This window comes from Armigeres subalbatus, chromosome 3 (assembly GCF_024139115.2).
Source record: "Armigeres subalbatus isolate Guangzhou_Male chromosome 3, GZ_Asu_2, whole genome shotgun sequence".
NCBI lineage: Eukaryota > Metazoa > Arthropoda > Insecta > Diptera > Culicidae > Armigeres > Armigeres subalbatus.
Genome location: NC_085141.1, coordinates 51160121 through 51175221, shown reverse-complemented (window position 1 = coordinate 51175221; position 15101 = coordinate 51160121). Strand labels below are relative to the sequence as shown.

At 41.7% G+C, this 15101-nt stretch overlaps 1 protein-coding gene across 3 annotated transcripts in view; it reads right to left on the bottom strand.

The window, feature by feature from the left end:
• LOC134227432 (zinc finger protein 704) overlaps positions 1-15101 on the bottom strand; it is a 302312-nt gene that overhangs the window by 165181 nt on the left and 122030 nt on the right. For all 3 annotated transcript variants that reach the window (XM_062708925.1, XM_062708923.1, XM_062708924.1), the window contains one exon: positions 636-814. In XM_062708925.1, the coding sequence (XP_062564909.1) occupies positions 636-814 (179 nt within the window). The remainder of the gene's footprint in view (positions 1-635; positions 815-15101) is intronic.

Below are 15101 nucleotides of genomic sequence, written 5' to 3'. Positions count from 1 at the left end.
TCGGCGAGTGATGATCATTCATCAACGTTGCTGGTGCTGCTGCAGGAGTTGCAAAATCGGTCCTCGCGGGCGATAGCGTGCTTGAGCGATGCGCGAAAAATGACGACGATGACGATGATGATGATGATCGCGGTGAGTGTTGGTGCACGATCAACACTACCGCGCAGAGCATTGGCCAAGGTCAGGGATCGCAGATATTTTCGGGTGTGCATTCGTCTGTTGATTTCTGGGTTGGTACTTGGGAAGGGAAAAAGGAAGAGAGCGCAATTTGCGAACTTTTTTGTCGGGTTTTGTAGCCGGAGCGAGCGATTTCGCAGTGCAGGCAGAGCGCATGACGCTCTTCTTGCGGACGGCAATTAGGAACGTCTAGACGGGAATGGCGGGTGGGTTTGCTGAGTAATGGGAGCTAGTTTTCGGGTTTTCGGACCTGTGGAATGCGACACGCAGAGCAACGATCGATGCATTTTTTGGGAATCGGCGAAGCGTAGTCTACGAGAGACTATCTTTCATACAATCGGAGCGCAATTTTGATTCTCATCCAACATGGAACTCGATCTTTGGATGATTATCGTGATAATCAGGTGACTGTGACGCCTGACGGTTGACGCTGTGCAGGGGGGTTTGACGACACTTACCCATTTTGTTGCGTGAGTGAGAATGGCACATCAATGCTGTGTGATTGTCGTCGGCGGTCGCCGGCCATGTCCGCGAGCCGGGCAAAGTCCGTGTCCTTTTCCTGATCGGCCAGCCGCGGTGAGCGGCGTGACTCCAGCAGGCGAACCTCTTCGAGACGTTTGGTGAGTTCGATCGGGGCCTGGAAGAGAAACAGACGAGGTATGGATGAGAGACGAGGTGGTAAAAATATCGCGTGCAGTGTTGGGGAGAGCATGCAGTGAAGGTGATCAATCAATCGAATAAAACCGTGCTTGTAGAAGGTGAACTTGCGATGAGTGACATTTTCGATCCGGCTCAAGGTGAATCATCCATTTCTGGCGAGCTGGCCGTGGTCCACGAAAAATTGTTGACGAACGGACGGCAACCCGGAGCGGCAGAAATAGCTTTCTCTGCTCGCGAAATGCGGTGCAATAGCATTTAGCAAGCCACCGACTCGACTACTGCAGTCAGTGGCAGAATAGCAGATGGTCATAAGACTTGGGAGAAACGGCCGGCGATGAAGGATGAGTGAAAATAAAACAAACATATTATAAATAGAGAGAAACATCGCCGAGGAATGTGATGTAATTCGGTTGCACCATTCGCTGCCATACGAAAGCCGTGCAATGGATTTTTCTTTATTTTTCCGAGGCACAGCCATATTTGGTTATTGTTTCGGTATTTTTCGCATCAAATTTATGAACGGCTTCAATTAATTAATCCGAGTTTTACTTTTTTCCGAAACAAATAATGAATGAATAGCCTGTATTCGGCTTTCCTGTAATACTTTTTGGGCCACTCTCTTGCGGTACTAAGACAACGTTTTAGACAAGTCTTAAAACATTCGTTGGGGCTCCATATTGCTCTTTGGTAGTGTACAGACTTTGTTCTTGTAGTCTATAGACTGCATCCAAATTTCCTTTGGGAATAATTGGATCAATATTGCTGCTCCAGAGAAAACTTTCCTCTTTATGGTTAATTTTTAAACTACCGCAGCTGTCACTTCATACTTTCTTTCTGCTGTTTGGCATGGCATTTTACGATGACAACGCGAAATATCATGTTTTTCTTTCAGTGTATTGAAGATTTTCAGGCTTGCGGTAAAACATTGACAACAGCGGAAGAACTTTACGGAATCCGCAATATCTCGGATTTTTCCTTGCTACTCTCGTTATTCAAAATTTCGATACGTCTTAAACCATATCCATTACATCTTCTGGAGAGTCAATACGTTCAACCATACCTATTCTCTTGGAAATCTACAGACATAGTAAGATTGTTCTGGGTTATTTTGACTAACCAAAACTGTTCTTTTGTCCATAGGATTTTTGATCCTTAATAAACTTTTGTCGTTTCTCAAAGTAGTTGTACATATTGTAATATTATATGTGTATCGAACTTTTGAGTGAGGGAAATAGCATGTGTTGTGGCTATAGACCGCAAGGTTTGGATTCAAGGGCAATATCTTACAACTAGCTCACGATGGCTGTAGACTTACAGGAGATCTTTTGCATAAGGATAAATGCGTATGGGAACTTTAAGTAACAAAAAAAAAACTTCTACCTCAACAATTTTTCGGTGTCTATTGGTCTTCCAGGAGATGTAATGAATATGAGTAAACAAATTTCGAAAATTTGAGTGACGGAAGAATATATGCAGACTTCTAGTCCAGGACTGGAGGAAAATTCAGATGACCCAGTATATCCCATAGCTATTTTACGATATTGGCTGTGCAAATGAGACGTGAAGATGTGGAGTGAGACGTGAGAAGTGAATATGAAAAGTCTCACTTTTCACTTCCTATTCTTATTACTCAGAAATAACAAGTGTTTAGTAAGAAATGAAAAGAGCTTCTTATTTTTCATTTCTCATAAAAAAACGAGAAGAGATGTTTCCCTTCACACTTCACACTTCCCTTCACATCTTAAACCCCTTTTTTACCTCTTACTTGTTACTTCGCGGCTGTGCGGTTGAGGGCGCATTTGTGTACTGCGGAACGTGGTGTAACTGAGTGTTGTGTAAATGTCCTGGCCGTTGTCTAATGATAGATGTTAAGAATTCAGTCTGTGCGACCTATGGTCGAAGACGGTGAGCTCTTGTCTTTTTATTCTCACCTTTTACTTCTCATTCTCACTGTAAGAATTGAAATATGAGACAGGAGAAGTGACAAGTGAGAAGTGAGATGTATGAATTGAGAAGTCTCACTTCTCACTTCTCATTTTTCACTTCACACTTCTTACTTTTCACTCCTCACAGTGAGAAGTGAGGAGTAACAAGTGAGAAATAAGAAATAGTAAGTGGACCATTCACTTCTCACCTCTCATTTCTCATTACTCACTTCTAAAAAAAGTGAGATTTGGGAGATGAGGAGTGAGAAGTGAGAAGTAAGATGTTCAAATCTCACTGCTTGCGTACCATTTCTAACATTTCACAGCACATTTTTCACATTCACTATTGTTCGGCCGACTGACTTTTTCGGCCTCATAACCCGTTCAAGAAACAACATTTACGGTCCCAGAACCCGTGTAGCCAAATGACATTTTCGGCCATATGCTCAGCTTGGCCAAAGGGCCCATTCTGACAAGCGACCATTTCAGCCAAACGACATTTTCTTCCGTATGCCCATTTCAGCTAGATCCGGTCCCTTCTGACTTCACACTTTTTAAATATACTATTGTTCAGCCTAATGACTTTTTCGGTCTTATGACTTGTTCAGCAAAAACATTTACGGTCGTATTACCCGTTCGACCAAATGGCAGTTTTGGCCAAATGACCATTTCAGCTAAATGGAATATTCTACCGAATAACTTTTTCGGCCAAAAGACCTATTCGATCATACGATATTTATACGATATTGCCCACCTCGATTCGAACGAAATTCTATCGAATCGAGCATGTTTGGCATTACGACTTTCGATTCGACCTCGAATATGAATTATCATTCGAGAAGGTACAATAATAGCTAGATGTTTTGGCATTATGGATACTCGGTAGCACACTGGAAAACATCTCAAGTCGAATTAAAAACGCTCGTCACCTTTATTGATTTCGAATGCTTTTCGAGAGTTATTTCTGGATGAAAGATTTTAACTTTATTCTCTATTTTTTTCTGTACGTCTCTTCTGAATGTTTTATAATTGTCTCTCGAAACATCATGGTAATTTATTATTGAGCCTAGCTTTAGCTTTGAATTTTTAGTTAAAAAATAAAGGTTGATTGATACAATAAAAATAAAATTTAAATTTTTTTGTCGTAGCAGTATTGCAATTGAAAATCAATACTGTTGAAAATCGGTTGCAACTGCTCATTGAAAATCATTGCTTTTTTTGCTGGACAATGCCTTCCGAACGGGCAGCCTTCTTTACGCAGATAAAATTATCTCTCATCCTCTCTGTTGGCTCACATCGCACATGCACGCTTAAAATCAATAACACAGATATGTGTTTGCTTCACACAAAACGGACCTAATGCAGAACAACACCTAGATGAGCGACAGTTACACAGGCACAAAAATGCCTCGTACGGTCGTGATGACGGTCCTTTTTAACATTTTAAACGTTTGTACAGATTCCTTGTTTCATGAGGAACCAAATACTGTAGAAAATATTGAAATCCAAGCTTCAATAAAACCACACGAGCTATTTTTGTAGCTGTGTAACTGTCGCTCATCTAGGTGTTGTTCTGCATTAGGTCCGTTTTGTGTGAAGCAAACATATCTCTGTGTTATTGATTTTAAGCGTGTGCGCTCAAGATGGTCTCGCGAGCGGGCAGCATATCAAACACGGAGACAGCTATCTTTTATTCTCTCTGTTTTCATCCCGTTTGACAGAACATACTCGATGAGCTAGTTCGGCACCATTCGAATTCTTATACTGCGAATGGATGAACTGAGAACGAAATACATAATGCCGCCGTTTTGTGAATCGAGAGCAAAAACGTACGAATCGAGAGATTCGATTCGAGATACCACCCCAGTTCGGCTGAATGACATTTTCAGCCGTATGTCCATTTCGGTCAAATGACTTTTTTCCATATTCGGTTTTTGGACCTTCGGCAAACGACCCTTAGCAAATGACAGTTACGTTCGTATGACCATTTCGGTTCATCAACAGTTTCGGACGTATGATCTGTTCGGCCAAATGACATTTTCGTTTAGGTGTTTCTGCCAAATAACTATTTCAGCGAAATGACTTTTTCGGCCAAATATAGTGCGCGAACAATCGAGCTTCGTTTGGGACGCGGAGCATTTTCGAGATCCTAGTGATTTTGCTTTGCTAATTTTCAGGATCTTCGGCTTTCAGTCACATGAAAATGTTGATAATTTCAAATTTTTGCCAACGTTTCGATCCGGGGGTTTGGATCTTCATCAGGGCTTGCTTTGTTTTGTGCGGTCGGTGGGCAAATTTCTCAGTACACGATTAAGCGTATTTCGTTCAGGACGCGGAACAATGTTGAGTATCGGTTGATGTTGTCCTGTTTTGTGCGATAGGTGGGCAAATTAATCAGTGCTGCGTTTAGGAGGCTAAACATTTTCGAGTTTGAAAACAACCAAAGCCTATTAGTGTTGGCGGGCCTTGATCTCGAATACATGTCTCTCGTCCACCAATTTGTGAAAGTTGCTGATGTAAGATTGTGTACCCCATATCGAATGTCTTCCTCTTGTTGTCAATTTCAATGTCTGTCGTTAACCCCTTCCGTATGTATTCCTCTCATTGTTGTATCGCAAAAAAATGTTTGTCCCGTTACAGATGTGAAACATCGCCAAGAATGTCAACTATGTGAACATCAGCAACGTAATTACTTAAGCACCCTAAATTCCCTTCCTACTGTATTATTGTATTCCCTAACCTCGACCAAACCGCGAGTCTTTCGGTGCCCCAAAACATTATTTATAAGATTTAAGAAATGAATTGTTAAACTTGATTTCGGCTCCGTAACGCTTCACGGCAATTGTGCCTCCAATATAAACGAAAGATTAAATTTTTTTTTAAATTTCCAGATCCGAGTGCTTTTGTTCTATTTTGTACGGTCGGTGAGCAAATAAATCAGTTCGCATTTCGTTTAGGACGTGGAACAATTTTGAGTATCGGGTGATTTTGTACTGTTTTGTGCGATAGGTGAGCAAATAAATCAGTGCTTCGTTTAGGACGCGGAACATTTTCGAGATCCGAGTGATTTTGTTCTGTTTTGTGCGGTCGGTGAGCAAATTAATCAGTGCGCGACCAATCGTGTTTCGTTCAGGACATGGAACATATTCAAGATTTTTATGTGACGTTTCGTTTAACCGAAGGCGAAGGCGCATTTTATGTTTTGAACAGCACACAAAACGATCGTATGATCATTCGCAATATTTTGTTCTGCCATGCATAAATGTCTTATACACAGTTGGCAAAAAATCTACTCTTTTATTTTTCAGAATTTTTAACAAACAAATGAAATGTATCGAGTGAGTGCAACAAAGAGATGGATATTTGAGTTCTCGAAATGTCACTTAGATCTGTTAAAATAATACACGTCGAAGCCACGCAAGCGCGTGCACAGCAATTACACCGGCGTGCAATACACGTGCGTGTACGTGCACCATTTTGTCAGATTGAAGTGACATTTCGAATATTCAAATATCCATCTATTAGTTGCACTCACTGAATGAATGTTATTTGATTGTTAAAAATTATGAAAAATAAAAGAGCTGGTCTTTTTGCCAACTGTGTAGTACATCTCTGGTGCTATGTGCGACTGGAGAGTAAATCAATCGTGGTTTCGTTTGTCCTCCGGTTTCAAAGGAAAGAACGTGAGTAGAATATTTTTTTAATTTGAATCCAGATGAAATGTCTTTGATAACTATCACAGTACCCTTTATCAAGACAATCGTGGAGTTGCAGAGGTGTTCTCGGTATCTAATAGCAACAAAAGTCGGACTAACAATTCTTTGCTTCCTATATGACCGTAAGGTCATGGCCGGTGCTGTTATTGACTGAAAATATATGAGCTTCCAAATCGTGTTGTTTTAGAACACCGTAAGTTCTAGTCAATCATGGTGTAGCAACTACGAAATGTATGGTCATAACGCTCATACTCAAATCCTCTTTCGACTTTTTCGACCTTATGGCCCGTTCAGCAAACGGCATTTACGGTCGTATGACCTCTTGGGCCAAATGACATTTTCGGCCAAACGAAATGTTTGGCCAAATAGTTTTATCTGTCAAACGACTATTTCTCGGGTACTTATTCAAAAGGACGTATGTGATTTTGTAAACAAAGATTCAAACGTCGATTTATCCAATCTGATAGCCTTCCCACGCAAACCATCACCATAGACAGCAAGGGGAGGGTACGGCTACCTGTTGGTAGTTGGCTGAACAGCTTTTTCGGCCAAATGACCTACTCAGGCTATTGACATCCTATTGTTTAGCCCATCGCCAGATGGTAGCCAGGATGTTCCGGGCTAAATTTTTTTTCATACTGCGTTTCAGTGATGACAGCGGTCTATGTCTATTGATGATGATGACTCCGCGCTTGTCACCGGCTCGGAACTACTCGGTCAAATGACATTTTTGACTAAACTATCAGTTCGGCTGAACGACATTTTCATTCGTATGTCCATTTCGATCAAATGATTTTTGGCCCGATTAGGTTCCTTTTTCACTTAACACTTCTCTTCTCACATTTAGTATAGATCAGCTGAACGACTTTTTCGACCTTATGGCCCTCAGCAAACGACATTTACTGAAGTATGACGTTTTCGGCCTTGTGCTTTGTTCGGCCAAACGACATTTTCAGCCGTTTCAAAATTCACATAAATAAACAAAAAATCGGCCGCGTGACCCGTGCGGCCAAATGGCATTTTCACTGTGTGCCAAACGATATTTTCGGCCAAACGACATTTTCGAACAATTGACCAGTTTGGCAGAACGACATTTTTGGTCGCATGTTCATTTCGCCCAGATTCGGCTACTTTTCACATTGAATACAGTTCGGCTGAAAGACTTTATCGGCCTTGTAGGCCGTTCAGCAAACGACAGATATTATAGAACAAACTGCATGCTTCTAAGTGGAATCTTTGTTTATCAACAATCGACGAACGGCGCTACCGTATATCTAAAGCGGAAGAAAGAGACAGAAATGCATGCGTTGCTACTCTGTCGTAGGCTCGTTGTTCAGTAAAGCTTGACTTCCACCGCTAGATTCGCTAGCGTTCCAAAATCATGGAAAGACCACATTCCACGGCAAAGATCCCTAGATATGTTATGTGGTAGTATGACCTTTCCGGCCATGTGACTTGTTCGGCTGTATGATACGTTCGGCCAATTGGTCCTTTCTGACAAATGACCGTTTCAGCCAAATGACATTTTTGTCCAAATGACCTGTTCGGCTAAACGACTTTCTGGCCAAATGATATTTTTTGACGTTTGACAACGTCTTACCCGAAGGTACTGGGTGTCAAATCAGAATCTAAAAATGGGGACCGTCACGAAATCATGATTTAAAACGATAATAGAGCCTTCATCTTTCGATAAATTTTTGGAGATTTGTACATCAATTGACCTGGAAACTCTCTAGCAAATTGTCTTCTTCTTCTTCTTATTGACATTACATCCCCACACTGGGACAGAGCCGCCTCACAGCTTAGTGTTCATTAAGCACTTCCACACTTAGTGTTCATTAAGCAGTGGCACACCCGAACAGGAATAAAAAAGCACTTCCACAGTTATTAACTGCGAGGTTTCTAAGCCAGGCTACCATTTTAGCATTCGTATATCATGAGGCTAACACGGCTAACAGCAATTTGTCAAATTCATCAAAACTTTTGGTTTTTTACCATTAACTATTGAAAATTTCAATTATTCTCCTACCCAGTAAAAATCTCCAAACCCTTTCATGCATTCCCAACACGGACATCAAAATGACGTGACTTACGGGCCTTTCGACCCACCGTTGAATTTGCAATGGGTATAAAAATACCCATGTTTGGCGCTCGTGTGTCGTTTCTGTTCGAGGATCCACGGTTAGTGGTCACATGACCGGGCACGGAGTACGGACAGAACGATGGCGTTGGTAGCGGTTCAGCGGCAAACTATCGAGTGGATATCATTCTGGTTCTGCATCTCCCTTTGTTGTAGTTAAATGGGAAGTCACATTATTGAAAATAAATCAATTCTTTTCAGAACCTCAATTTTATAGAAGAAAAAGTTCAACCGAAAGAAATTTTCATCGTAGTGCAAATGTTCATCGATTGACGACAGCAGAAATTTGACTTCACCAGCCGAATCACAAGCGCGCGTTGGACTATTGAGTAGTTGCTTTTAGTGATTCGTGAGGCGCATTATTGGAAAATAATCGGTTCTTCTCAAGACCAACATTCTATACAATGAAAGGTTAAGCCAGGACGACTTTGGTTCAAAGTCAGTATTAATCGCTTGGTGACCGCAGAATGTTGCTGTCCGTAGCAGCATCAAAAGCGCGCAACAACCAGGTCGGTGGCACGACGCCATGGTTTTGTAGCCAACATCTCAGTGTAAAATTCATGATAATATGTGTTTTGTTTACAAACTTCACAATTGATTCTCATTAGGATACAGAACTGTCAGTGGGATACGGTCGCGCAATGTTGGCTTCAAAACAAACCTATTGTATGAAATAGGGATGCTACCGGGGCTGGCAACAACGGAGGAAGATGCTGCAAAAATATATTCGCATGGATGACATCAGTATCAGTCATGTTTGATCTAATCATTCTGACTTGGTTTTGTTGCTGTTAGTAACTGGAAAGGCGCATTATGGAAAATAATTCGGTTCTTCTCAGGACCACCATTCTATACAAGGAACGGTTTATTCGAATCGAGTTTTGTTCCAAGTGCAAATTAATCGCTCAGCGACGGCAGAAGCTTTCCATTGGGAGCAGAACCAGAGGGTGCGTCAGAGGGAGAATGGCATCAGTAGCAGTCAAGTGAAATTTTCTTCCAAGATCCTCATTTGGTTTTGCTGCTGTTTGTGATTAGGAAGGCGCATTATTTAAAAAAAAATCAGTTCTTTTAAAGAGGAATAATTAGACGCGACAAGATCTCATCTACTTGATTATCAAAATAGCTCTGGATGTCTAGAAGAAAATGCCAAAATCGTTTCTGATCGATTGCTACACGACAGAATTATTTAAAAAAAAAGCAAAAAGATCGGCGTATTTTGGTCGTCTTTATCTGATTCGTCCTTTGAAAGTATCGAATAAGTTTCCGCCAATTTTAATAACTCGATTTGATAAACATAAATTGGAGCGCCACTTCTGCTTCATATAGAGTGCAGAACTCACGGCAGAGTAGTTCCACAGCAGCTTGAACAGGTTCAAGGGCTTAAATTATTTCCTCTATCGCCAAAACATCACCATCATTAAAGTTGAATTTGGATTGAAGCTTCAATCGATCAAAGTCTTTTGAACGGGCCCCTACAATCAATAGAACCGTTCGAGCATGGATAACTTGCTATTCCAGTGTGTCTTGATATCCGCCACCAATACAAGTTCTTTTCCGAATTCAGAACGGACATATTCTAGCAGCAAATCATTTCTCATCAGTTTTTCCGGAAGAGAACTACTACGGCACGTACCTTTTTCACAATTTCATAAATTGCGAGAAAATTATCGGCACAGAAGTTTTTCGTTGTTACATGGCGGTTGGCCGTCCCAAAGGATGTGAGGAAGAAGATGGTAATTAGAAATTCTAGGTTTGACAGGCCTTTTGTGAGCCTTCAGGAATAGCCAGCCGTATTGTACGGCTTCTATACCACGTTGAAACGGGGACCATCAATAAACAAATCTACCCAAATAAGTGCCTCCAGAAACGCCGCCTTCCGTCGTGCTTCTCCTTCTGCTGTCTCACGTAAGCGAGATGCTGTTGACATCCTGACAGACCGGTCCATCATGAAAGCCAGAATTTACATTCTTTTGATAAGTTGCAGCCTGGTTCCGATGCAGTATCCTAGGATAAAATCTCCATTGTTTTCAGTGACAATCTTGTTCGACTTATTCAGGGAAACGAATATTGATCTATCTGCTCCATAATGATTATGCGAACTTCCTTCAATTGCTACGAAATCAACCGCCGATTCGCTAGCCGTATTCCAATTAAAATGCACATCCGAACAACGCGAAGGCCCACCCAATTAAAGCAATCGCCTCAAGATCGCACTGCAATGAAACGACCCCCGCGCGCCGGCCGCCTGAACTGACCTCTCAATTAGGTTCCCATGCGGCTTTATCTGGCCAAGAGCATGAGCGCTCACAGCCAGTGACACATCAATTATGCCCATAATGAGACTAAAACGATCACCTGACGCGTAGGCAATGATGACGACTGCCCCAGCAAAAATCAATCAAATCCGATGCTCTGCGTCCAGCGATAATAAAGCCCTAAACAAGCTCGCTCTTTGTTGAACCCCGGCTGCCTGGCTGCTGTGTGCGTTGATCGCGCTCAATAACGACCCAAATGAGCTGTAAAAGGGTGCAAATGATCGCGCGATTCACCAAATAGGGCTGCAATTAAGGTCGGCGGTTACTGCATTTGCACGCGCGCGCCCCCCTTTGTAAATACGATCTCCGGTTGAAAAGATATCCGGTTCTGTTGAAAAGTGCCTTCAATGCGATATGTCTGTCTCCCTCTCCTAGCGCTGGGCTTGATGCCGGTTGGCGAAGATACGACTTGGGGAAAGAAATTCAGAGCCAGAGGAGGGACTGGCGCAGGGGGTCTCTTTGTAAGCGTAGAACGCAAGTCACTCGATCGCTACGTGTTAAACTGCACAGCTGTGCAATCGCTGCACAGCAACTTGTCGACCACCACTTTGGAGGTTAATTAAAAGTGATTAATTTCAGTGGTGGGCTACCGTCATTGCCGGTTGATTCCCGGAGACGGAACAAGTAATATACGTAGCTAGTTGGCAGGTCTTCGAACGATTGGCTGGACCGAGTTCGAAAGCGATGGGTTGTTTGACAGGCGAACATCTGTGCTGTTTGGCGATTCAGCGCTCTCACATGACGACCCGACGACCTAATTGCAGTAAACGGGAAATCCTGTGTGACGATGAGTTGGCTTCTTGACATGGTTCGAAGCTTGAAGCATGTTCTGCCTTCCGCAGCCTTTGTTCGGAGGGTGTCGCTGCATTTTGCATTTGCATTGAAAAGGTGAAACCGTTGCATAATTCCTAACCCCTTCGAAGGCTCATTTTTATGTGGACACAAGGTGGATGCAAAAATCGCGCATAATCTGGCCCATCTAGTTGCCACTTTACAGGCTTTTACTTTTTGCCATGGCCTACTAAGAGTCGGCGTGTGTGCAACGTCTTTGCGGGCCAGGCTCGCGAATACGACCATCACCAGCGGCGACGTGGCCTGTGTTTGTTATGCTGCAAACTCGTTCCACCCACTCACTTGGCTTGAAATTCCAACAGCCAGCCGGGCCAGCCAACCTATACCAGTAGTGAAGGGCACCCGAGCGTCTATCGCGTTCAAATCGAAACCTAACTACGCTCCCTTGTCCGCGACCCGCACCCCTTCCCGTTCCACATCGCACGTTTCGAGGTTATGCAAAAAATTAAACCGTGGAAAAATCAACAGCGCTCCCAACGCCTAGCTCCTCTATTAGCAGCCGCGGCACACGTGCGAAACAAGTTACGCGCGCGGGTTTGTGATTACGCGATGTGGCCGCCAAGCTCTAAACCGCTCATACTCCCCAATCAACAAGTTGTAGCAACTTTCGAAAAGCTTCAACAAAGTCGCCGCCGCCATAGCAACAGCAAGTGGCAATGTTACAAAATTATGATCACGGTAGCAACCAGCCACACTTGATCCATCGTACCAAGTCGTCACCGCGCCGCCGTGGTATTTAATCACAGTCACCGTACCTACCCGAACTAGACCACACTATACACGGAGGGCAAGCTGGAAAAATGAAAGTCATAAATCTTAATCAACGAGCTAATAACGCGCAACGCGCAAGCGCAAACGCCGTTTATTCCGGCGGTAGACCTCCAACTCGCGCACTCCGGTTTCGAAAAAAAAAACCGAAATGCCGTTTGACCCTCCTGCCACAGTCTAATTTATGCGCGCGGGTGACCTACTTCGCGCGATAGGTCGTGCGCCGTCCGCGGCCGCACGATAAACGGCCACAACAACAATACATCATAACATCAAACATCAGCTCGGCAGCATAGTGCCTATAATACATAAAATGCAATGGAGGCAGCCTCAGCAGCATCATGAAAAGTGAGAGGGAATCTGAACCGGAGTGTGTACTCTTGTTACGCAAACAGACAAAATGGGTGACCCTTCCGCGTTTAAAACTGACCGAAACCGGATATTAATCTTCGCGCTGGTTTATTGCTTTATTTCAGGTGCAATAATTGTCTTTTTGATGGTCTTATGAAATCGACGGTTGAACCACATAGAGTTGATTTTTTTAGTATGTGGGGCATTTTCATTTCATAGAGGTTTTGTGTTTTAAAGCGATTGTTAACACATTTGTGGTTGGTTGAATCCATAACACAAATGATTTAGTTAATTATGGCTTGAATTTGATAACCGGTTGAGCTTAACAAGCCATCAACACATTTCCGCCTGCTGAACACATAATAACGCATTATGGTTATAAATACTCACATGAAAATTAAATTTATGTATTTAAATACCCTGGTTGATCAACCACTGCTCGACTTGACTGAAGAGCCACGCAAAATTGTTACGTTTATGTGCGTTTTGACAGTTTTTTCCATGGATCAGTCAGCTCGAATCAGCTACACACCGTGTCCAATATATTCTTATACAAATTTAAACTTCGATTATTTTACATCAGTAACTCGGATTTTCAGATTATTCAGTTACTGATCAGAGTTACTGATCAGATTATTTAACATCAGTAACTCGGATTTTGATGTGATTATTTTTATTGAAAGTTAGTATTACAGCATGTGTTTCGCAATAATAGCGCCTTCAACCTTTTGACCAGCTTGATACACTTTTCAAACGCATCGCAAGCGGCTCGTACGACACTTTATGCTCGTACATTCTTGACAGCATGTATGTATAACCCCAAAAAATAATTCAAGGGGCTTACAACTGGTGAACGAGGAGGCCTTTCAGTAGTTTTGGACCAAATTCGTTATATGAGAAGCAACTCCGTTTTTCTGAAACACGGAATCGGCCTTTCCTCATATTTTTTTCAATGCTTAGTATCACAACATTCTGCAAAACTTCATTTTTACAATATAAAGGCTTACTTTTAACGGCATTTTAAATTTAAACTAATTAAACCAGTCGCGTTTGCAAATAACTTCACAACTGCCACAAAATGAAAAGTGTGTGAGAACATATTGGACGAACTGTTTGTCTTCTTCATGCATTTCAAGTGGTTTGTTTTTGAATGTTTTTGCAGCAAACATTTGTTAATCTTTCCTCTTTCAGGTTAATCACAATTTTTTAGAAATTTGTTGATATTTTTAAAAAAGTGCGTGAAGTAAAAAGTGAAAACCGACAGAAGAAAATTAATTTTGGACACCCATTTGGACACACCCACACCTATTCCCCCGAGCAAACCGTTAGGCCGAAACCCATCTGGCCGAAAGTCGTTCAGCCAAATAGGTCATTTGGCCGAAAAGGTCAACAGGTCGAATAGGTCATTTGGCCGAATATGGTCATTGTGCGGTCATTTGGCCGTTTTATCAAAAATGTCGTTTTTCCGAAATGGTCGTTAGCCCGTCTCAATACTAACCAACTAATTTGAAAAAAATATAACCTTTTTGTCCATCATTTCTCCATTATGACTCATAGTGCAAAAAATACATATCTCTCTTAACTTTTCAAAAGGACCTGTGTAACATTTTTTTCATGAATTAATTTGAATGCAGCATTCAATAGCCTTCGTGTTGTTCTGTTGATTGCGCTATTCAAATTAATTTCATGAAAAAAATGTTATTTAGGTCCTTTTGAAAAGTTAAGCGAGATATATTATCTACTACATATCAAAAATAAAAAAAATATTTTTTTTGAGAAAATCGATTTTTTAGTTTTATTTTCAATGTTTGAACAATTTTTTTTGCAATGTATATTTTTTTCACATAGCTCCATTGATTACCTAAAACTTTGCCGAAGACATCAAAACGATCGGTCAAGTCGTTTTCAAGTTAAACTTTTTTTTTAAGTGTTCAAGGTGTTTCTGCTTAGGCCCTTGTCAAAAGTTAGGCTAGAGTCAAAACCCAACTAACATTTTAAGCTTTATACCGCTCTTAAAGACCATAATCAACTCTTCGAAAGTGTTATAAAACAAACAAATGGCAAACTAATGATGCAAATTATGTTTGATCACATAGAATGTATATGCAAAATTTCAAAGAAATCAAAAAATACAACATTCGATTTTGGCAACAAAGCCAAAAATGTTGATATTGCTTATAAACGTAAGTATTTTTTT